Below are 22,697 nucleotides of genomic sequence, written 5' to 3' on the forward strand. Positions count from 1 at the left end.
AGGCAGGCTCGTGTACGTTCCAGAAAACTGGCCGCCATGTCGGCCTCCACCACCCCCACTACATACCTATATGCAGCCAGCAGCACGAGATATCGTCCATTGCACTTTTCAAGCTTTCATGTGAACGCACTATACATATATACGCATGTGCTTCTGCCTATGTGGATAGGCGGCAAGCTCACACGTATCCAGCGGTAGCTCCCCGTAAGAGGAGAGACTGGTCCGCTCAGTGCACAGAAAAATAAAATCGTCCAGTGACATTTTACTGTTACATCAGTCCAACGTAAAATACATATTACGAATGTTACAAAATCTGCACATTTGTTAGTAATAGCGGGGAATTAATCCCCAAGGTATAAGTATTCTTCGTCATTATGCAATCTAAATATAAGGATAGAACAGAATATAATGCTTGACTTATCTCTCTTATAGGAAATTGAAATGATTGAAATAGAGGTAATAGAGGTACTTAGAAAAGGACTGACATAGTAACACATCCTAGTTTATCAATATTTAATATTTTTACTACTGGTAAAGCTCAAAGATGATAACTTATAGTCTTGTACAATCACTCAATACTGGACCTTTCAAAAGCGATTCTCCGATTCTCCTTGAAAGAGTAACACATATGTCGCTCGTCACAGGGAGATATAAAGGGTAAAATCATCAGTAAAAATTAAACAGAATCAGAAGGATGTCGCAGGTGGTATTTTCGCTGCACGCTGGCTGATTTTCTAAGTCGACCTTAGGCGGGATAAAAGGGGGAGGGGGCTGTCTCCCACTCAATTGCAACGAGCTGGCAACGCTATTGGCAAGTGGCAACGCTGGCCGACTGCACGAAGGAGGGGTAAGAGTGAAACTATAGTAATGTGGAGTGGGGTCGATGGTCCCCCACTGGTTACGCCACTGGCACTGAATTTCGCACGGTCTAAACGGAGAGTTGACTGAGAGGAACAGAGACGGAACACGACAGACCACCGACTGCAAGAGGGTGAGAGGGCAAAGACCAGACGGAGAAAGAAAAAGGGAGAGAAATAGAGAGAAGAGGCAGCCATGTGCGTCTCCGAGCAGCCTCGAAGCTCTCTGCAACTATACGAACGTTCGGCTTCGTTCCCGTTCTCCTTCGCGCCGAATTCGTGCTAGCGTGTAAGTACGTTTACCCTGTCGAGTCCTCCCACCTTCCTACCCCTCCGTCCAGCCAACCCAATAGCCACCCCCTCTCAATCTCCGTCTCTGTTCCTCCACTTTCCACCCCCGCGGAAAAGCAAATTCTCTCCGTGTCACTGAACCCGGCCGTCTGACCCCGTCGTTCGGTTTTTCCGCACGAGATGCCTCGACCTCGTCTCCGGAAGTAGGATGAGACTCTCCTTTTTCACACTTGTGGTGTTTATTACTACGTAATTCTAAAAAAAAACTAATTTTTCTATATATGTTATCATTATAGGTACTTTATCTAACATATTTCATAAATAATTCCTGTTGCAGAGATATGAAATCTGGGAAGGTTCGTCACTGGAGTATGTTGCATCACACAAGGACCAGTGAAATTCTCAGTGCATCAAATAAGCGGCATCCTTTCCTCTCCGCTCCTCGAGCTCCCAATGAAAAAGATGATGCGAGGGCCGACGCGTGTGGAACACGAAGTGCAGCCGGGACCGTGGTTGATCGTTGTCGGGGAGCAAAGGTGCAAGCTTGATAGTCCGCCGTTCCGTTCGTTCCGCCGTTCCTCCCGTCCGGGTTCCACCGTCCATGTCTCGGTTCGTTCGCTGGTTCAGCTGGCGTCCCACGGCACGCAGTCTGTCGCTGTCACCGACGAAGCTCGTTTCTCGTATAGCCGTATGCCCGAACAACCAGTACGTGTTCCTTCATCCGACGTTTTCCGTCGTTTCTTTATTTTTAAATATGTCTACGTAGAATTTCTTTGTGCTATTTCGAGTCGCTTTTGTATTAATCTCCTGAAAAAAGGACGGTGTTTCGACGAGTGAATTTCAGTCCCCTCCCGCGGTTATTTAACATGGTTACGTATTTTCAGAGACACTTCCGGTAGAGGAAACTCGATTATCGGATACCAACTGTCAAAGTTCTTCGAGAGTTTCAATCATTTTCTAGGGGAATTCTAGTTTTTTGAGATTATTCTGAAAGTATGGTGAATTTAAGCTCGAGAATATTCTTGGATACGATTTTCCCTGAAACCGGTCGCGCGAATCGCGATTGTGACCGTGACTGGAAGGTGACATGGTATCTTCCCATGAGTGACGCGGGTGTCCAGTAAAGTGGCAAGTGTTTTCTTCTCTCTCCTTGGATCTGGAGACGCCGGTTTTTCCCCGGTTAATTGTGCTGTGTGACGGGTGTGTGCGTGCAGTGTGTCCACACAGTGTATGGTCGACGTGGTGAAGATTCAGGCGAGTCCTTATGTAGCTCTGGAATATCTGGTGTAATCGATGAGGATAATTGTAGGAGATGTGCTGCAGGCAGAATCTATTATTTCATGGGTAAGTGAATAGCAAATAAGGCAATATATTATCTATTTATCTATATATTAGATAATTTGTTAATGCTTTAGGATACCAGTCTTTTTTATTATTTCAATTAATCATGTTCATTAATATCTTATGGGTATAGGTTTTTATTTTGTGCGTTGTTTGATAACCGGAAGCTCTGGCTTCGGAAATGAACGATCGATGCAAATGAATATTAACCCTGACTTCGGTGCACGTGGTATAGAGCGCTCGAGCAATTTATTTTTCCTTCACAATTTTCTGTCTTGTCATTCGATCATCTAATATTTCTTTTACACATTAAAATTTACAGTCGTAAAAATGCAGTTAACGTTTTCTACATTACTAAAAGAAAAAGTTGGAGACTTTTGCAAAGAGGGAAGATCGATACTAGCTTGCACCTTCCTACCGCTATTACAAAGCTACAAATCTGACAAACTTATAACCGTGTATAGCTTCTGATCATCTGTATATTATATTCTCGATCATGAAATTATTTTAGTCATCATTTTTTAAAAAATTGTTAATCCGCAGTGAATTCCAGCGGGTTTTACTAAAGTTTTGTAGATCATTTCATAAGGTAAATGATTCCTTTTGCTCCATAAAGAATTCGCTTTGGTATGTGATGGAACTGCCGAAAGATGAACTTAAATTATCGAATGTGATCGCAATTATTTATGCGAGAAAGGAAAGGGTCGCCAATGCTCTTTCTTCAATTTTCGATGCCTGCATAGAATTCCACGTTAATGATGGAAGGAAGTATTTTTCACCATAGAGTGATAAAATTAACCTTAACCTCTTGTTAGATATGTACATGCACTCGGGGTCAATGACATTCCCTGTTGTTTCATTTCCCCCTGCAGCGCATGCGCACGTTTTGACAGGTCCGAGGCGGCGAAGATGTTTCTAAGAGAAGTATATGTATGTATGTATGGACGCCAACATCTTTGTTTCGGCTTGGAATCAAATTTTTCGCCTTTTAATAATACATTTGGCCGAAAAATGTGATTACAATAAAGAATTTTCTACTAGAGATAAAGAGATCCATAATCTTCTCAAGATCGTTGCTACGGTTATGTTGGTAATATGGATACCTCAAATAAAACTAAAAGAATGCTATTTAGTTTCTCTCCAGATATAAAACGTAATTAATTTTCTTCGTTTACTTTAATAGCTTTAACGTTGAAATAATATATTGAATTCTCAAGCAAATTGTTCGAATATCTTCAAACGAATAGGAAGGTTAATGCATATTTCGACAGGAAACAGCGAAGTTATTCGTTGGTAAAGGTTCCGAGAAAGCATTGACAGGACGCAATTCAATTTCTCTTTCCAATGATAAAGAGAACGACTGGATACAGTCAGCGAGGTAGCCGTAATATTCCATTGTGTCTTGCTTTCCATATCAAGGGGCATTGGCATTGCTTTGTTTCTAGAAACATCACACATTCTTCGAGTCATGCCACTGTGTTGCAAATCATAGCGCAGGAGATAACAAAAGAGACATTGTACCGCGACTTGAGTTGCAGATATTATGCAGCTGAGGAAATTTATTGCGTTTAGAATCGTTTGAATGATTTTGTTTTAAAAACAGACGATTTGTCGTCTTTTTTCAGCTCGCGAGGGAAACAAATTATGCTACATACATATATTTTATCCACACGTTCTACCTCTTCTACTTGAAATTGTATTCTACCGACGCCATATTGAAATGGCGCGCTACAACTGAGCGGTTCGCGTTGAACCAAGATTACAGCGGCAGAATTATTTTTCGGTAAACAATATTAATGTTATACTTATGTGAATGTTAATTCACGTCCATATACCATAAAGCGATATGTATAAATTGCTTAAAAAATGGAAGTTATATAAATTGTAGGTTGCCTGTAATTTTGAAATACTTATAGTTTTTCTATATTTATTTTAGCGTAGTGGTGCGGTGTGGTTGACGTGTTTGCAAATGGCCTCAATGCTCGCCTCCTCTGCGTTTGTTTTCTCCTTCGTTCTTTTTCACCATCACGTGGCTGTGTAGATCGATCGAATCAACGTGCTTTGGATGTAGCAAAATGAGAAGGGTAAAAAAGGATAGACCGCTGGAAGACAGATAAATGCGCGAGAATTGGAGATTTATCACACTCTTGGAACTCGAAGCACATTGTCGTTAGTTTCGATAACTTATCGACAGCGATTGTCTCGAGTGAAAAAGAGACACGGCTGATGAAAATTAGAGGCTGACGGAAAATGCTTCGGGCTTGGACGGGTTTTTTACAATTTTTCCTCCCTTCCGTCTCCCTAATCTCGTGGCAGTTCGCAACCCATATCTGTTAGTTTCTTCCCGGAACCGATATTCGATTCCTCTGGACACGCGATGTTTTTTGTTTACGAGACTAGAGGCTCATAAAGTACGTTTAATCGATTCCAAATTGGGCCGCGAAGACCATAGGCCTTTTCCATGAATGAGAAGTCGAATGTTTTTTTTAGGTTTGCTCCAGTCGGTAAGGTAGGCGAAGGATCGAGAATTGAAAGTTCGAATGGGAAGCTCGTACGAGGGGACACGAGAACCGAAAAAGACACCCGCGAGCGAGATCAATACCTCGCCGGTGCAATGTACTCCCGCGGTCTCCTCGTTGCAGCTCGATTGATTGTTCGCGAACGAAAAACGAGTGGCGAACGGAAAAAGCGAACCGGAAGTGAAAACCGTCTATATGAGTAAAGAAGAAGCTGTACTTTTAATCAAACTTTAACACACCAGCTATGTGTGCAATTAATTTGGAGACTGTAGAATAAAGAGAAAGGAGGAAACTTAAATGTAATTAATATCACTTTAGTAGTTGGTAAAACGTTCGGTTCGTGGAAGTGGAACGGAAAGTAATAATGGTCAAGTAGTCAGTTCCCTGATCGGTCACGATGATTTTCGCTTATTTTACAATTATTCTCAAGTTTCTTTATATAATTTTTTAGTTTCTTATCGTACCGTGGAAAAGAAGAATGTAGCCAAGTTGGCGGCTTTTTCCAAATTCAATCGAAGCAAGCGGTGAGAACGCTAGGAAGGGAAGACGGAAACGGAAACTAGTTCCGGCCAAGATCAATACCTAAGTTGTGCAACAGACTGTCTGGCGCAAGCCTTGTTCCTTGCTTGCGTGTTCCCCGTGCGCGGCACGCAGCGTGCAACGCCTCGTTGCAACCGGTGCAACGTGCAATGCCACGATTTACTCGCGTCACGGACACACGCATGGCTACTCTTATCTAGCCGGCTATTGGCTAGGTCAGTGTAATTGATATTAAGACTCGATACTTGCTACACGTGTTTGTTAATCATAAAAAAATTATATTACATATGATTATATGTATCTCCAATAACATAAGATGCATATCCGTTTAATCAGTTGTTAGTTCGTTAGATTTTAATCACAGCGTTCTAATCAATCTGTTTCTAATAATATCTCTTAATTGCGCACTAAAATTGAATTACACGAACGATATTTTAGATTCTTTAAGATATCGTATTTAGGTTCTGCGATTGTACGTGTTTTTTCTTGAGGGAGAGTCGTCGTGTGATTCACGAATTGCACTTGCTAATTTCCTATTCATAACTCATGATACATCATCTTTGACCAGTGTTCCAGCTTCGCGTGATACTTGTATTTGACTCTGCCGTTATCAGAAAATGATACTAACGGGCTGCTACGTCTCACGAATACTCCTGTTTATCGGAGCTATTTTTGCTGTTGTCGTGCCTCTGTTATTTTTAGGGAAACTCAAAGATAAAAATATTTTACACTTGAACATCTTATATTTCTACAAAACCAAAGAAATACTTAGATGTTATGCCTCATGGAATCTGAAATAATATCAGAAAAGAGGCATGTATATACATACATATATAAAAATCTTAATATATGCCGTCTATCTTTAAATTAATCATAGAAGATAAGAAATTATGACATTTATGTAAAGGACAGTTAACTTAAACGAAAATGAAGATTGATCCAAGCATCGAAGAAACATTCCTGGAGCTAACAGCGATCGGCTGACGAAGTTCTGTAACGTAGCTATGAAGGCGTCTGACATTGACAATGAACAATAATCTTGCGGTGTCGCGTTACACCTGCTGACTGTCCGCGTGTTCAAAATGGATGTAATTAACGCGATTCGCCAGATATTCGCAGATAGCGACAGAGCGTTAATTGGCACTGATTCGCGACACACAGTTCAAGGCCGTTGATAATTAGCTTAGAGCTCGAACACAGGTAATTGAAATTAATTGGCAACCTATGTCCTGGTGAACCATCTTTCCTCTCTTCTTCAGGAGCTTCCGGAGGATTATTGCAATTGCTCGTGTCTCAAATTAAAAATGAAGAACTAGTTAGAGATAGATAGAGAGACTTGAGAGATAGTGGATATTTTTTGAACAAGGAATTGACGAATCAACACATCATCTAATAACAAATTTTGTAACCGCGTTATTGCAATTAGATGTTTCCCGTTACTGGATTGATGACTGCAACTTTTCCTAATAAATAGCACATTATCAGCCGATGAGCCCAGGCTTGTAAATGATATCGACGTTCATCGAACAGCGCAGGAGCTGCGAGAGAATTTTCGTTGGTCGCCGACTGCGCGGTTTTATTTTTCAAGTTCGTTGCGATATTTCTCCGCCGATAAAGCGTAATCTTATCAAGCGTCAGTCGAGGGTTACGTAAGCAGATACGAATTTGGATTCTGGAGTGTGTCACAGTCAGGATTGCCCCGCGACCATTTACATAATTGCAACAATAAGTCCGCGAGCAAAGAAACGTGCCCGGCATCAAACGATTTAATGGAGATATTAATTTATCGAATCAGGGATGGCCGACCTTGTTCCAATCTGTTTGCCGTCATTCAACCGACTTCGCTGAAAGGAAAACCTCAGCTCGTTCGCATTTTTTAAGCTTCTTTCTGAAAATATTTTACTCGACAGCCTTTTTCTATTCTAGTGTTACGACAATTATCTTGTTGTAGGTTTATTTGATGTTACACCGAGGAGGTTCGAAGGATTGAAAGAGACAGAAGTAAACCGATGTACGTAAAGAAGAAAACATAGGAATTTCGAGAAAAATTCAAAGGGCAGGGTAACGTATCGAGTCGATCCGATTGTCGGTGTCTCCCCAGGAGGCAAGCTACCTATTCTATACAGAACACCCATCCAGGCCCATAATTCGTGAGTTGAAAGAGGAGCGGGAGAGAATGCACGCAGTGTGCGTTCGATCTAGCCGGTCTCTAGTAGAACGCATGCCGGTCATTGGTCGGTTTGCTCTATATGGTGGGCGGGGATAGGCGTATGGGAGTACTAAATCGAACCATGGTGTCCCTTTTTTCTATCCCTTCCTCACCCCCTCCTAAAACACTCTCTCACCCCTCCCCTCGGCTGGGCCTCTCTCCCCCCCCCCTGTGTGTGTTCATTCAGTTCTTCTCTCTCTTGCCCATAGTCGGTGGTGAACATTTGGTTTTATCTTCGTTGCGCAAGTTTTCGACCAATCTGCCTATGGTAAGTCGTTAAATCGAAGTCTGATGAAAATTCGGATCTTCCACTTCCTATTCTATTTCCGTCGCTCTTCTGTGAACTACGTAGAACAGCAGTATGCAATTCTAATGTTAAAAGATCGTAATGTACACGATCGTGATTTTGAGTTACAGAAAGCGAATCGTGATAAAGTTGTCCTAATTCTCTGGATACGTAGTACTCACTACAAAATTGGGAAATTTTAGCTTTAACGTATTGTAACTTTACTATGATACTATGTAACTGCAATTCGTCGAGAGCCAACGAGTGAGCAACAATGAAAGAAGCTATAAATTTCCCATTCAAAATATCAAATGCAATATCAAAGGAAGGTGAAGTGCTTGCCGAGGACACTGGAAACACGTTCGAGCATAGGGAAGGCAGATGGTAGTTAGGAGGCCGAGGTAACGCATTATAACGGCAGTCTAGTTGCATCGGCCGCTGGTCCAGATCGGCTTGATACTCGCCGAGCTGCAACCGAAGGCGAATACACCTTCGGGCAGGTCCTTTTTCCTCGGTTCGCGGCTCTCGTTCCCCCAGGACAGGATTGACCAGTTCTCCGCCGATGCAAGCTCGCAGGATATTCAAATGCGCCTGGTTGGTGTCTTTCTGTGCTTCCTTTGCCATTCGTTTCTCTTTGTTTCTTTCATGCTTTTGGGGAGAATCTTGTGACATTTATTTGCTTAGTTAACAAGAGAATCCTCAAGCAAAAAGGAACTCTGTATATAGATATTGTTGTAAGAGAAGTTTTAGACGCCATATTGCTTTTAAAGGAAGAGATTAAATAACAATGGAATGTTCGATAAGCATAGGTTTTTACTTTCGTTAAGATTCTAAGATGACATTTAAATTATGTTTTTAATTTCAGTTAATTCTTTTCCGAGGCAGAACTGAAAATAAATTTTATTTCGTAGGATTGTTGGTTCACGTTGGTTCCGTTCCAAGATGGAGGGCGCGCGTAGGAGATATTCCACCTGTTCCGGCAGTGGAAGGTCGATTCGCTTTTCAACGAGTTAAATCGATTATCGTTTCCCATTTGGCGACCTTATTCTCCGACTCCACACTCCCATTATCTCTCATGTGTTGCTCTGTGAACGTATTAAGGTGTGCCTTACATATCGCTGTCACTCGTCATGATATTACAGTCCTTACAAAAACGCCACCTTTTTCTTTCCTTCGTTCTTTGAGAACTTGTACGATATTAATTCTTTTCCACCTGGACCAATCTATAATCTTGTACAAAAACGTTCGTCTTTCAAAGTCATTGTCAGTCATTTCCACTCCTCTACAGGATACGTTTATATTGTTTTTAACGGATTTAATTCGTGTAATGCGCACGATTTTTTCTCAATTATCGAAATTCGTGATTATATACAGAGCATAATTATTCGCAAGTGTGTGTGCCTGTATAATACACATGTAGGTTGACTGTACATGCAAGCGAGACCTGATCGCATCGTGTTGCTATGGGGACGTTTCTTCTTCTCTTCTTTTACTTCTCGCTCTACTCCCCTTCTCCTCTTTTTTTTCTTTTTACTGATTTCTTGCGGTTTGCGGAGAAATCTATCTCCACCGCAACCACGTTTTTTTAACCATGACGATGTACCAGCGACGACAATGGAAAGGAATCCGTGTCAACCTGTGTAATTAACTTCATGTCGGTAATTTACGACTTATGAGTCGTTTTGATTTCCTTCACTCATACATGAACATATCCTGGTTCAAATTAAAATCCAGATGACTCAGACTTTACGAAGTCTAAATATTTGTTAATATATAATTAACGCAATCTTCGAAATTTAGAGAATTATCGCACAAATGATATAGCATGAAGGGCCTCTACGATGATTGTACGAAGAAAATCTAGACTCAGTTTCTTAAAAAATTGGGAAAATCTTGCAACAAGTTGTTGTAGAATTAAATAAGTTAGAGAATTGGAGGACAGTGAATGTGTATGTATCTGTATTCTTAAACAATTGTGATTTTAAATTATAATAATATATTTTAACAGACACTTTTCTTTTCAATTAGAAATTATATTTAGGGTTTTAGAGTGAAATTTGTTTCCTCTGTTTGCGAATTTTTCTTCTTTAAAAAACAAGAATAAATACATGTACATATTGATGGGTTCTATGAATGTAACGTGTTCTATTGTCAGGCAGCGTTACATTCCGCGAAGCAAGCCGACGTGCAAATGTATCGGCAGAGATAAAGAATCACATGTTGAAAACTGAGTCTGCGCGTAAACAAAGAGCCAGTCAATATTACTGGAATCTATATGATAAAAGCTGCGATTAACAATTGAAGTTCAAAGAGAATACTAGTGGAAAAATAATGGAACATGAAGAGGTACTTCCATCCTGTTGGGCCGATGCTCAAATGCACTACATACCATAATTTCGTTACTTATCCCAATAACATCCATCTCACAGAAATATATCTCCTTTCCAGAATGCACCATTCCTTATAAAGCCAATTTGCGAAGCTGTTCCGTTTTATAAACTACAAATCTTCCTTTGTTTCCTGGTTCCTCTCTCCACGACAAGCCCAGCGATGCTTCAATTACTTTCTGAAAATACTATCCACGACCTTAAGAAAAGTGTCATGACAAAATGTTGCGCCCACTAAGTACATACTTGATTGTGAAGAATAGCACGCATAAAATCATCCGAGGCAGCCACCGTAGCAGAGAATTTCTAAGACAATAAGGGAGGAATTGGATGGGCGAAAAACTAAGGGCGTCAATTTGGAAGAATTATTTCAAAAATATTATGAGCAAAGTGCGTTCGGCCCTGGGATATGCAGTTCATTCACACGGCTGTGTCTCGCTAAATATAATATGGCGGTGACCCCGGTCCTCCACCGTCGACTCTTCCCCCTCCCACACCCCTTGATCCCCCCCTACTCCCTTCGATGCTTCCCTAATTCAACGCCCCTGTGATTACGTCTCTGTCCCCGCGCCTCCTCGTTCCCGGGACCATTCCACTTCGCTTCTTCGTATGTATTCCCTTCTCTTTTCCTTTCTCTTCACTTCGCTTAACTTCCTTTCTTTTCTCCCCCCTCCCCCGCCCTCCTTCGTCCTCCCCCTCCTCCCTCCTTGCATTCTCGTCTTTTGCCCCTGGAGCTTTCTATTCTCTGTCTCTCGAGGAAGAAAAACCGAGCGAGAAGAGGCCTCTGATCCTCTTATCTTTCCTGTTACTTTTACGGTTGTTCCAGTCGTACCAACCAACGATGATTGGCAGACTTGCTTGCGAGCTTTTGAGCTTTGTATGCTTAACTTTAGTTCTCTTAGAAGTTTTATGATGAAACTTTAGGGATTCTGTTTCAAACGTGCAGTAAATGTTAATTAAAATTGATTGCAGTTAAATTGGGATGAAATCCATTCTTAGTAGATTCCATCGGAGATGGTTTTATGGATTCAGGATCATTTTGAGGAGAAATTACTTGTAGAGTTTAAGAAGGGATGCTTCCATTAATATCTTGCCGCTTTCAGCAAACTCGATGATCGACTATTAGTTACTAAAAGTTCTCTCTTTTCTTGTTTCTTTACATGGTAGGAGGAGACCAAGGATGAGCCGATTGCCGAGGAATCAAGAGAGGAGTGCAGCTTTTCGTGTAGCGTACATAATTCCCGCTCGACTACTCCTGCATCCAGGTCCTTCGCCGTCTTCCAAACCTTAAGATCCGTTCACAACGAACAATCTCAACTTCCCTATGTTTCCTTCCCCCAAGGAAACTTGGAACTTCGAGATTTACAATTCAAATCCATGGTGAATTTGTCTTTAAATGAGATCCAAGGTAAAATTAATATTATTCGCTGTCGTATACATGGGTATTAAACTTAAATAATATCTTTAAAATCGATTACTCAAGCACTCTATATTCTTAAGTATAACGTAACCAGCTGGTCCGGAATATTTTTTAATCTACGGCACATATTTCAGGTCCAGGTTGTAAAACGTAATCAGTCAGTTGGAAACGATGCCTAACATCCCTTAGGGCCGCGTGAAGAGATGGCAGAGGCCATTCAACTGTCTACGAGGCAGCAGGCAGGGGATTTTTACAACGCCCGGACTCTCTACCTACTCTCCTATATTCTTCTTGCTCTTCTTTCCTCTCTCCATCTTCTTCGTCCTCTTCTTCGTCTTGTTTCTTGTAGGATAGCCCCGGCCCTCTTTTTCTATGCTCTCCTGATCTCTCTACCCGGCAATGGCGCAGTAAACCGGGGGCCTACGCGTGAGAAGTTTGATTCTAAAACTCAAATTATATCAAATTTCACAGAAAAAATAATGCCTCTAAATAACAACTGTAGAATATGCTTGTCGATCGATAGATTTATTAATGTTCAACGAGTTTGACAATTATTGATATTCCTTTACACTTGACGAAAATCATGATTAAGTTCTTAAGGAAGCAGCGATTTCAGCTGTTAATTCGTCAACTTAAATGAATCTCTTAATTTCGTTAACGTGTTGTTCTTATTATTCTACTTGGCAAACTATGCTTATAAAAGAAAAATCGAAGAAACAAGAATATAGTACTTTTATTTGTTATGATCAAATGCTATTTTGTTAATTTCCAGATGCAGTTGCAGTATTCCTCCACGGACAGTAGGAAGCAGTGAAAGGAAGCTGGGAGCACATGGCGGAACGATCCAGTGATAGCCGTTATCAGCTATACTTGATGATACTAACCCGTAGATCCGAACTTGTGGGCTTTTTTATATGTATACCGCAAGCTCCTATCTACCGGTACATGTAGTCAGGCCAGCATTTAAGCTTTTCGACGGAACCTCCTCCTTCTCCTTCACACACCCCTCTGCCCTCCTGAAAGCCCGCAGCACTTCCGGTTATCAACGCGTGCATTTTTTGCCAAGTAATTTTCTCGATTGTATGAAAAAAAGTGAAAAAGGACGAGTATGACGAATGAAAGTAGGGATGAAAAGAGCAGTATCTACCGTTCTGTCACTTCCGGTTTACTGACCAATTAATTACGAATAGTAATGTAACGATCGAAGCGTCGTAAGTCTTGAAACACAAAACATGAATGTACTTACTTTGATCAAAGCTAACTTCGTCAAACCTGTGTTCTGAGATTAGTTAGAATATGCAATTTGTTGAGGCATTTCTTAATTATTAGTACGTTACATAATTATTTCTTAATAAACATCGATATTATTATGCTTTATTATATTATAAACTACTATATTACTATACGATATATTATACATTAATATCCACGAAGGGATCGATTACGAAGAGGACAGCCACATCAGCGACGACGCCTGGGTGAGGTAGTAGGTTGTATAGTAGGGAATGGAAATTCGCGATATACGAAGTCCACTGTACAACTTGCTAACTTTCCCGGTCGTCGACGCCGCAACGTTTCATCATCCAGCGACATCTTCAAGAAGACACTAGCCGTATCGTTACTGAAAAGAAAATCACGAACTTTATATTGAAGCGTGCATATGTTGGTAACCGCGTGTGTGCTGAGTGCAAATAGTTTTGTTAAAGAAGAACGAAGAAGATCTATCACCATAAGCGATGCAGTAATACCCATAGACATTATTCTAAGTTACTACATATATACATTTTCTAGTAGCTGTAACATAACTATAAGACAAGGAGATTATAAAGAAAACCATATAGAAGGTGGTGGCTTCTCTTAGATGATGAAAACGTGAATGCGTGGATATGTGTACGATTAATAACGAATAAAAGAGGGAGAAAAGATGAAATGAGAAAAAGGGCAATGGCGGGCGGGCTGATTGTAAAGCCTGCCGCGTCGCCGGTCCCCTGAGACCCTAACTTGTGACGTCGCGACCGATATCTCACAGGCTAGATTCTCTGGTATTGGCGATGAGTGCTGCCTTTTGCCGATCAAAAGTCAGTCCTAGTCATCAGAGATAGAAAACGGCCGGAAACGTCGACGCTCTGTAAGCAGGGAAGTTAAAGAGACTCGACATTCTATAGATCTATAATCCACTATTACATGGTGCATCTTAAAAACATACTGGAGATACCCTGTGAATATATAATGCTTTAACATTATAATTTCGGTATAGTATCAGAATATCTTGTAACAAAAGAAGGAACTATCTCTAAAAATACGGTTATATATTCACGTTAAAGGTAAAATGTTTAGATGCATTTCAGATTTCCGGATCTTAAGTATCCTACATATAGGAGTTACGTACCGGATTGTAATTTCTAGTACTTCTCTTAGTAAATATAATTAAGTAAATCGTGATAATTAAATATCACGAACGCGGTTTTAAAGTATGGGTGTATTTAATTAAGATAAAAAGAAAAATAAACATCAATTTATGTGTTGATCTCTCTGTATTTCAATGTACATTAGATTGTCTGAACAATAATCTATTCTCCATCTTCTATTTTCCATATGTACAATTATTCATACAAACCACGCCCACAGTACGATGATAAAAATTGTTGTGATTATAAAAAAATATGTCATCAGAAATATCTTGTGCCCTCTTCCACCAACCTACTTAACTCCGCTGCCGAATAACCTAAAACCTGCTTCAAATCGCATACAAACTTATATACGAATCGTTTCCCGTGCACCTTTGAAATCATATCTCCATCGTAATAGTAACGCAACGCACGACTCAATTTTTCGTAATTCATTGATGGTTTGTTTTTACGCGCTCCCCAAAGTTGCGCTACCGCTTCCGGTTGATTTAACTTGAACTCCCCCTCAGTCCCGACCCATTGAATAGCACCTCTGTGCTCGCGATCTGTTAACAACTCCAACAAGAACTGCCATAATTGTATTTGACCACTGTTAACCGAACGACTCGATGTCGCTATAGTGATTGGTGTGGAATCGATGTTTTCTAAAGGAACGCTAACTACTCGCGCTTGTTGATTCACTACTGGTCGCGGTTTTGTTGCCTTTTGGTTGCGAATTTTTATGGTTTTATCCACATTATTTTCCGTGGGTGACGATGGTGGATCCTTCTGAACGACAGCTGCAAAATTGCGGAATGAATTAAATATTCGATCATGATTCGATACCATTAGATCACAAATTTTTATGCAAATTGCTTAAATTTTGCATAATTTTTCATACTGAGAATATAATTTAAATAGTAAAACTTCAGTAGAAAATTATTTTACCTACCAAGTATTATAGAAAGCACTATATTTTGGATATTTTATATATTTTTCCACATTATATACATTCTGCACAATTTTGCACATTTAATTTTCTTTTAAATATAAATACATAAAAATCTGCATTCTAGATATCACTTTTTTTAGTAAGTATACATACCAACAAATTTGCACTTTCGAAGTAATTCTAAATGAGTCCAGAATACTTCCCCTGGGTCAAGAGGCACTTTAGCTTGGAATTCTTCCAGGGTGAGATTATACAATTGTTGACCTGTGATGTTCCAATCTGCTAATCTCACTGAGGCCAAATTAAATTGCCTAACTGCCCATTGAAGCCAGTGCTTGACATGTGTCTGTGTCCATTCTTTTGGATCAGCTGGAATTTTTAACCGTTCCTGTATAATATATACAAGTGTATAGTCACCATATAAATTGAAAGTAAGTTCGACGTTTAATTTTCAACAAATTATACCTGTTCTTTTTTGTATTGTGGGTCAACCATCCATCTTATAACATTTCGTTTGCTATCTTCATTTACTGGTGTGGATGCTAAGTAGTGAAAAACATATGTATTAAAGAAATCTCTACTGGTAATTTATAAATTTTTTCTATATACCATTGTTTTCTGCTAGTTCTATGTAATCCTCTGCAGGTTTCAAAACATCCACTATATTTATTCTCCTTTGTGTTGCTTTTATCTGAACATTTACTTGAACCAATCCCTCTCCTTGCACGCACTGATCAACCAAGTTCTTATGGCTTTCTAGCTGAAGAAATAAATATAAGTGTAAGCAAATATGTTACCAAATTCATTGAACTGCTTAATCACACTGATTACCATTTGTGCATCTTGGAGCCAAAAAGAATAATCTGTTAACTCTACTCCAAGTCTTTGTTCTAATAAATTTCTCAAGGTAGAGAGAGGCTCTCTGATATCCATATGTTGCATTAGAACACCTTCATTGCAATCCTCTCCATTTGCAGAGCCTTCCAACGCAAAGCTTGGTTCCACTTCTAAATCAGAACTTTCTTGTTGTAACTGAGCCATTATATCATCTTCCTGTGACAATATAGCTTCTGGTTCCATTTTAATTCGTTTTATCATAGCATAATCAGAATCGTCATCTGTGTCGAAACTGTGCAAAACAAACAAATTTTAATTTTCTATGATAAATATTGTAAACATTTCTATAATGATATTATAAACATACATTCATACTGACGTTTTTTGAAACAATTTGCTTTTATTTTAATTACAATCAGATTGTTACAAAAAGAAACTGTAAAAAAACACTTGTTTATTGCAACAAATGCAATACGTTTTGTAAAACTTAGTAAGAAATTTGAAAAAGCTAACCTCTTATCAGAACTTTTATGTCTGCTTTCCAGATCCATCACAACGAAACAAAGCTGTTGAAACTCCGTTAGATAAATATTAGATAATTTTTATCTTTACAAAATAATGATGATTTCTCTTACAAGGTTACAGACATTTTGTAACAGGTGTATGATCATAAACTACGAATTACTTCAGCGTCCACTCAAATTTAGAAGCAATTTTCCTATAGATTGCGCTGCAGTAAAAGTACTGTAGCGGACTTCAGAGTTACTCTACGCCAATTTCAGGACAAGGAAGAACACCAGAGAAAATTTTCTCTTTGACCGTACTAATTTCAAGTTAAAGAAGCTCCCAACTTTATCAATCGAAGAAGAAAACTGAGTTATCAAAACTATCAATGATAATACTTTGTAATATTTATACTTTACTACCTATTATTTTATCATACTGTACATATATTTCAATTATTCTATTTTTTTAGCAACGTAATCCTGTTTGTAAATAATTAGTTAGAGACGAGAATTTAAAGTATCCAGACATGTCAAATACATAGTGAAATTTGATTGGAATCTATTTTAAAGTTCAGTTTAGTGTTAAAGTTTTAAATAAATAAGTCAAGCTTTTCGTGATAAAATAAAGTTTTATTGTGTTATAAGAATTATTAAATTGTTAGAATTAACTGTCGAGATGCACAAATTGATAACCCCGATGTGATCGAAATTGTCTTTGAGATTGGTATGGCAGTACTTCTTTGGCCTGAAGTCGGTGTACAGTAGCTCTGAAATTCGCTACAGTACAACCTCACTGCGTTGCGAACTAGCATCAGGATTATACATTTGGTCAAATTTCATTTCATTTACTCACAGTTGATGAGAGCAATTTAAAAATATAATATTTATTTAAATCTTATAGATACTTATACTATATAGAGACATATAGCTCTTACATTATTGGACATTAATCATTAACCCCTTGCCCTACGATTTAAGTTCTAACTGCGCGTGCTGTAACCATCGGCAGGGTCGGTCAGATGTCGAACTATTTCATGGTCTGGCTGAGCGTTCGAAGTTGTACAAGGTGCAACTAATTTTATGTTGCAATATGTTTGATAAATAATTATTACCAATTGATCATTGAACAAGATTTTTAAGGGTATCTTTCTAATATTTTTCAAGAAAATATATCCGCACATCCGAATGCGGCCAAGAAAAAAAAATGTTTGTCGCATGTAGTTCGAAAGACGTACCACAATTCTAATTCGTGTTTCGTATGTTTGCGCTGAAAGACGTACCCACAAGTCTAGCTCGACGTTGTAGTTTAAGGGGTTAATCTGATGTTAAGACTGCATATAATATACTATTCTAATTTGCATTTCTTCCATCTAAGTAACAATAAATATTTAATTAGTTTATATTTATTAAATCTTACCCTTGACATACCAAGAACGATTCAGTAAAAGATTACAATGATTGGCAGTGATTCTCTTCGCTTATAAAATTCAATTTGTCCAAAATGTGTCAACAATAACGAGCAAACTATTGTTTTCAACAACAAAAAAGTATAAATTAACGTAATAAAACGAAAAATATGATGTATACGTAAGAAATATTTTCTAGAATTTTCTATTTTTATCAGAAATTTTATAACTATTTGTATACAATTTAACGCGTTGAATGCCACGCCGGTTTTATAAAGGTTGGTCCTGGCGCCACGGTAAATTTTTTATTATGCGATACATATAAATTTGTAATATTATCTACAAGAAATATGTTACGGTGTACAATCCTCATTAATGAATTTATCTCATTGAGGTCACCGGTAACCCCCATGACGCTGTAGTGCAATTTCGCTCGATTCACTTATTTTTTTGCGCTTATCAATTATCTCATATTGTTGTTATTGCCAAGTCGAATGCCGATCACCAGTGACTCTCATGGCATTCAACGTGTTAATAAAATAATTAATGTATGTTACACACATTCATTTTACAAATACAGTAGTGGTTCGCTAACTGTTCACGGATCGAAATCTTATACCAATTATTCAGAGAAATATTTTACAAAATATCCCATATACATATTTATTTATTTATGTATATATATATATATAGGTCCATTCCACGAAATTCGATATATGAATTGGAGGGTAATGGTCACTTAACGAAACAAAATTCCGGCCAGTTAACGTAACACTACTGTAACAGTCTTTAAATACGTACCTATATAAATCGTGGAGTTACATTTCATTGTGATGTTTAGTTACACATTTATCATTAATGACTCTAGAAATAAATTTGCGGCTCTGGTAGAATTAAATTACTATTTGCTTAACTAATGCTTTGAATGAAAGACTTTTTGTTTCATCTACTAAACATAGAACAGATTGCCCAGAAAAGTTTACTATATCCGCCATGGCGCCACATTCTAATAACTTTTGCGCGACTAGCATATGATTATTTTCAAGAGCATGGAAGAATGGCGTTCTTCCTGAGCGATGATCCTTCAGATTTACTTCTGCTCCCATTTCTACTAAAGCATTAATTCCATCTAAATTGCCTTTTAATGCGCAATAATGCAATGGAGCCATTCCTTAAAACATACACAATTAGAGATCTTTTTATTTTTTATTTTTGGATATGCCTTACCTGTTGAATCCTCTCTATTTAGCAGTTTAGGTTCTGTTACATAACTCAAAAGATATGATAAAAATGGTGATGATTGTTTGCAGGCTAAAAGTACTGCAGAGTCATGAACAAGTTCTGATAAAATTGGTTTTGCTCCAGCTTCTAATAACAATTTCACTATGTCTTTAGATGCTTCATTCATAATTGCTAATTCCAAACTTGTCTAAAAAAATATTATATGTATATTATTATATTTGTATACTAATTGTGTTAATGAGTACATGTGGATTTACCCTTCCATCTTCTGTTAATACATCAATACTAGTTTTTGAAGCTTCTAAAATTAACAGTAATCTTTGCACTTCGTTTAATTGGTCATTCACCACAGCTCGATGTATATTCAACATCCCATTATCATCATAATGCTGCATTTCATTATAGTCTCTTTCTATTTGTATAGCAACTTTTTTACATAAGGAATGAGGTGTTGACAATACTTCCTTCACCCTGTTCACATCAGTATTATTATTAAAAAGTTCATTAAAGCAATTATCAAAGTCTAGTGTATTTTGTAAAGGTATTGTATTCTGTATACACATGGGGAACAAATCTATGTCGTTGATATTATTATTAACTTTAGGTTTGCACTGTATTTCCCTTTCGGTTTGCGTGTGTACTTCTTGCATAACAGGAGGAAAAGTAACAGTGGAACATTCTGTTTGCTTTATTCTTTCTACAGTAGGTATATTTTCTTTCACTAATACAAAACTTTCACTATCAAGAAGTCCAAATACATCAGTTTGAATTTGAGAATCATGAACTGTTCTTAATATTTCAGGTGGAATAATTGGGACTTGCTTTGCTATACCTATTCCACATTCTGCAAGGGCATGCAAAGCTTTAGCTCGAAGTTGATCATCTTTTACACTAATTAGTGCTTCTTTAATTACATTTAAACACTCTGATAATTTTCCATTTTCCTCATTGTCTTCAGTTTCTTCAGCTCTTATTTTATTCTGATTCTTATTTTTACAAAACTTTGGCTTATTTCCTATCTCAATAAATATACCTTGAGTATTCTTATCAACATTTTTGTTATTTACAAGTACTGAATTTTTCTCTTGTGTATTATTATAATATTGGCCTATAGTTGTATTTTTTTCACATAGAATCATAACATCATCCTTATCATCATCATTTTTATTATTATCAAGTATTTTTGGTATAGAATTTGCTGGTTTTTTTAAAATACTTGTAAGTTTTTGAATTTCACTACTATTTGGACTACAAGAATTATTATTTGATAGAATAATCTTTTTTGCAGAATGATTCCATCCATTCAAATTAGAATGTTGTTTTCTTTTCTTTGTTTTTTCAGGAGGTACAGTGATTTTATTGGTACTAACTTTAGTTGGAGAGATTTTTAACTTCTCACATCTTACTACTGGAAACTTTGATTTTGCTAATTGAATTATTGAGTTTCTATTATTTGATATATTTGTTTTTCTTGAAACATCATTATTTTCATTTCCTCTACTTTTCTCATTATTTTTGACAATACATTCCTCTGTATTCTTTTGTTTATTTACTAATACTATATTATTCTTTCCTGGTTCTGTATTTTTTTCTGCAACACCTGGAATATTTTGAAAAAAGTTGTGCCTATTCTCATTTAATAGTAACAATTTGTTACTTTGATCTATTTTATTCACTTTAGCCAAGACATAGTGCTTTTGAACTACGTTCTTGCTTTTATTTTGAGTTACAGGCACTTTATATTTGACAGATGCCGATAATTCACTACAAGAAACAGGCTTTACAACAAACTGTGTATGTGGTTTTGTGTAGCAAGATGATCCTGTAGTAGATTTCTGTGCTTCTGCATGTAACTGAGATCCTAATGGTTTTAATAATGCACTAATATTATTTTGTGAAGTGACAGAAAAAGTGGTACCATTATTTTTTACATAATTTCTACCTTGCTGGACCTTAGCAATCTTTGGGATATTTAGTAAATTCTTCTGAGTCAAAATTTGTACTTTAACTTCTCCCAGATCTTTGCCATCTTTTGTTTTTATCCTCAATTTCTTTATACCATTAGTAGACAGCGCCTTTTTATTCTTAATTCCACTCACATTACTTTGCACTTCTGTATTAGTAACAGTAATCCTTCCGCGATCTTTAAATACTGAACTACATTTAGACAAGTTGACCGTACTTGGAAATTTGTGTGGCAAGGTGAATTCCCGCTTGCATTCTATTATTGGGATATTAATACTGGCCTCTTTACGATATCTTTTTGAAGTTGATGAAAGCAGAGGATCCATTTAAATGTAACACTATCGGCAGAATTTCGAGGAGTTGTGGAATTCCACGTGGTGAAATAAGAAAATTATTGTAAAGCTGTTCGTATCACACATCGAATTATGTGACACATAACCTGCATACACGTAAATGGTAAAATGTTATTTAACCTTGTTTAGCTATACGATCGTTTATGTAATGGAAAAATTATTTCCTACCACTAGGATCAATCTTCAGTCAAAAAAATCGATGGTATTTGGTTTTAAAAATATGCAACATCCGCTTTATACAAAACGGGACATCCCTCCATCGAGATTTACTGCCATCTATTTTGTGAAAACTGCGTTTATGTTTAAGCCCAGGAAAAAATCATCTGTTGACCTACTTTTTCCAATCATTTCTAATTATTGCGATTCTTCCTCAAACAAAATATGTATATAATTACCGAGCATAATATTTTCTGAGAAAAGTAGATAGATAAAATTAAGGTTTTAAGTAGTTTTAGGTCTCGCAATTAAATTCATATAAAGGTGCAATAATGGGGATGTAAAATAATGAATAAATTTAGTTAATCGAAGCTTCTAATTGAACGCATGCCTTTAATAGCTTTCATAAATAATTGTGTTACTTTTGTTTATTAATAACTTAAGAGCGTATTATAAAATAATTACATTTACATTCGTTCGTCTATAGTGTCTATAGGGATTATGTGAGGTAACTATTGGTATTACTGACAACAAATTTTACTATTTCATTGTCTTTACTATACTCCATTCAACAAATCGAGACAGGCGAGATAAATAAAACCCCATGACTGAAATCTTACGATAGAAATAGAACTACATTCATAAACTGCAGATGTTATAGAAAACTGCTTTTCCGAATATTAATTTCTCAGATAGTAAATTGACCATTGAATCAAAGTATGCGTATTATTTTCTCTTTGATATCACATTTATTATATTATGAATAATTATAACAGAGATAAGTAGGGTTACATGTACAGGATGTTCTCAAAATTATGGTACAACTAGAAAGATTACTCCTTCATGAGAAAAAGATTGGAAAACATGGAACAAAATTCTCTGGTGGGCGGTCAAGAGAGTATAAGTCAGAAAACTATGGACAAAACAGTATAACTCAACTTATGCTATTTTTGCCGCCAACATATTGTATCTTTGATATACAGTGACATGTAAAAGTTTTCGGTCTGTATATTATTAGAATCTCAGATATAAAGCGGAAAGTA

The 22,697-nt window shown here is 37.4% G+C and overlaps 2 protein-coding genes across 7 annotated transcripts; both read right to left on the reverse strand.

The window, feature by feature from the left end:
- Window positions 1-14,365: 14,365 nt before the first annotated feature.
- On the reverse strand, window positions 14,366-17,011 carry Ets97D (DNA-binding protein Ets97D). The gene is made up of 6 exons (XM_033329697.2): window positions 16,540-17,011; window positions 16,021-16,318; window positions 15,799-15,949; window positions 15,655-15,731; window positions 15,343-15,577; window positions 14,366-15,037 (listed from the first exon to the last, which is right to left on the reverse strand). The coding sequence occupies exons 1-6, from the start codon at window positions 16,575-16,577 to the stop codon at window positions 14,520-14,522; spliced, it is 1,317 nt and encodes a 438-aa protein (XP_033185588.1). The 5' UTR covers window positions 16,578-17,011; the 3' UTR covers window positions 14,366-14,519.
- Window positions 17,012-17,387: 376 nt separating this feature from the next.
- On the reverse strand, window positions 17,388-21,471 carry LOC117154581 (uncharacterized). 6 transcript variants are annotated; one of them, XR_013060285.1, is made up of 5 exons: window positions 19,438-21,471; window positions 19,166-19,367; window positions 18,740-19,109; window positions 17,961-18,056; window positions 17,388-17,902 (listed from the first exon to the last, which is right to left on the reverse strand). XR_013060285.1 is itself a non-coding variant. In XM_076625271.1 (4 exons), exons 1-4 carry the CDS (start codon window positions 21,469-21,471, stop codon window positions 18,832-18,834), a joined length of 2,433 nt encoding a protein of 810 aa, XP_076481386.1. In that variant the 3' UTR covers window positions 17,388-18,831. The 6 variants fall into 6 exon arrangements, 2 of the variants coding, with proteins under 2 accessions (XP_076481386.1, XP_076481385.1); XR_013060286.1 differs by lacking the exon at window positions 17,961-18,056; XR_013060283.1 differs by having other exon boundaries at window positions 17,388-18,056.
- Between the last annotated feature and the right edge of the window lie 1,226 nt (window positions 21,472-22,697).

This window comes from Bombus vancouverensis, chromosome 16, assembly GCF_051014615.1.
Source record: "Bombus vancouverensis nearcticus chromosome 16, iyBomVanc1_principal, whole genome shotgun sequence".
In the NCBI taxonomy this organism is placed as follows: domain Eukaryota; kingdom Metazoa; phylum Arthropoda; class Insecta; order Hymenoptera; family Apidae; genus Bombus; species Bombus vancouverensis.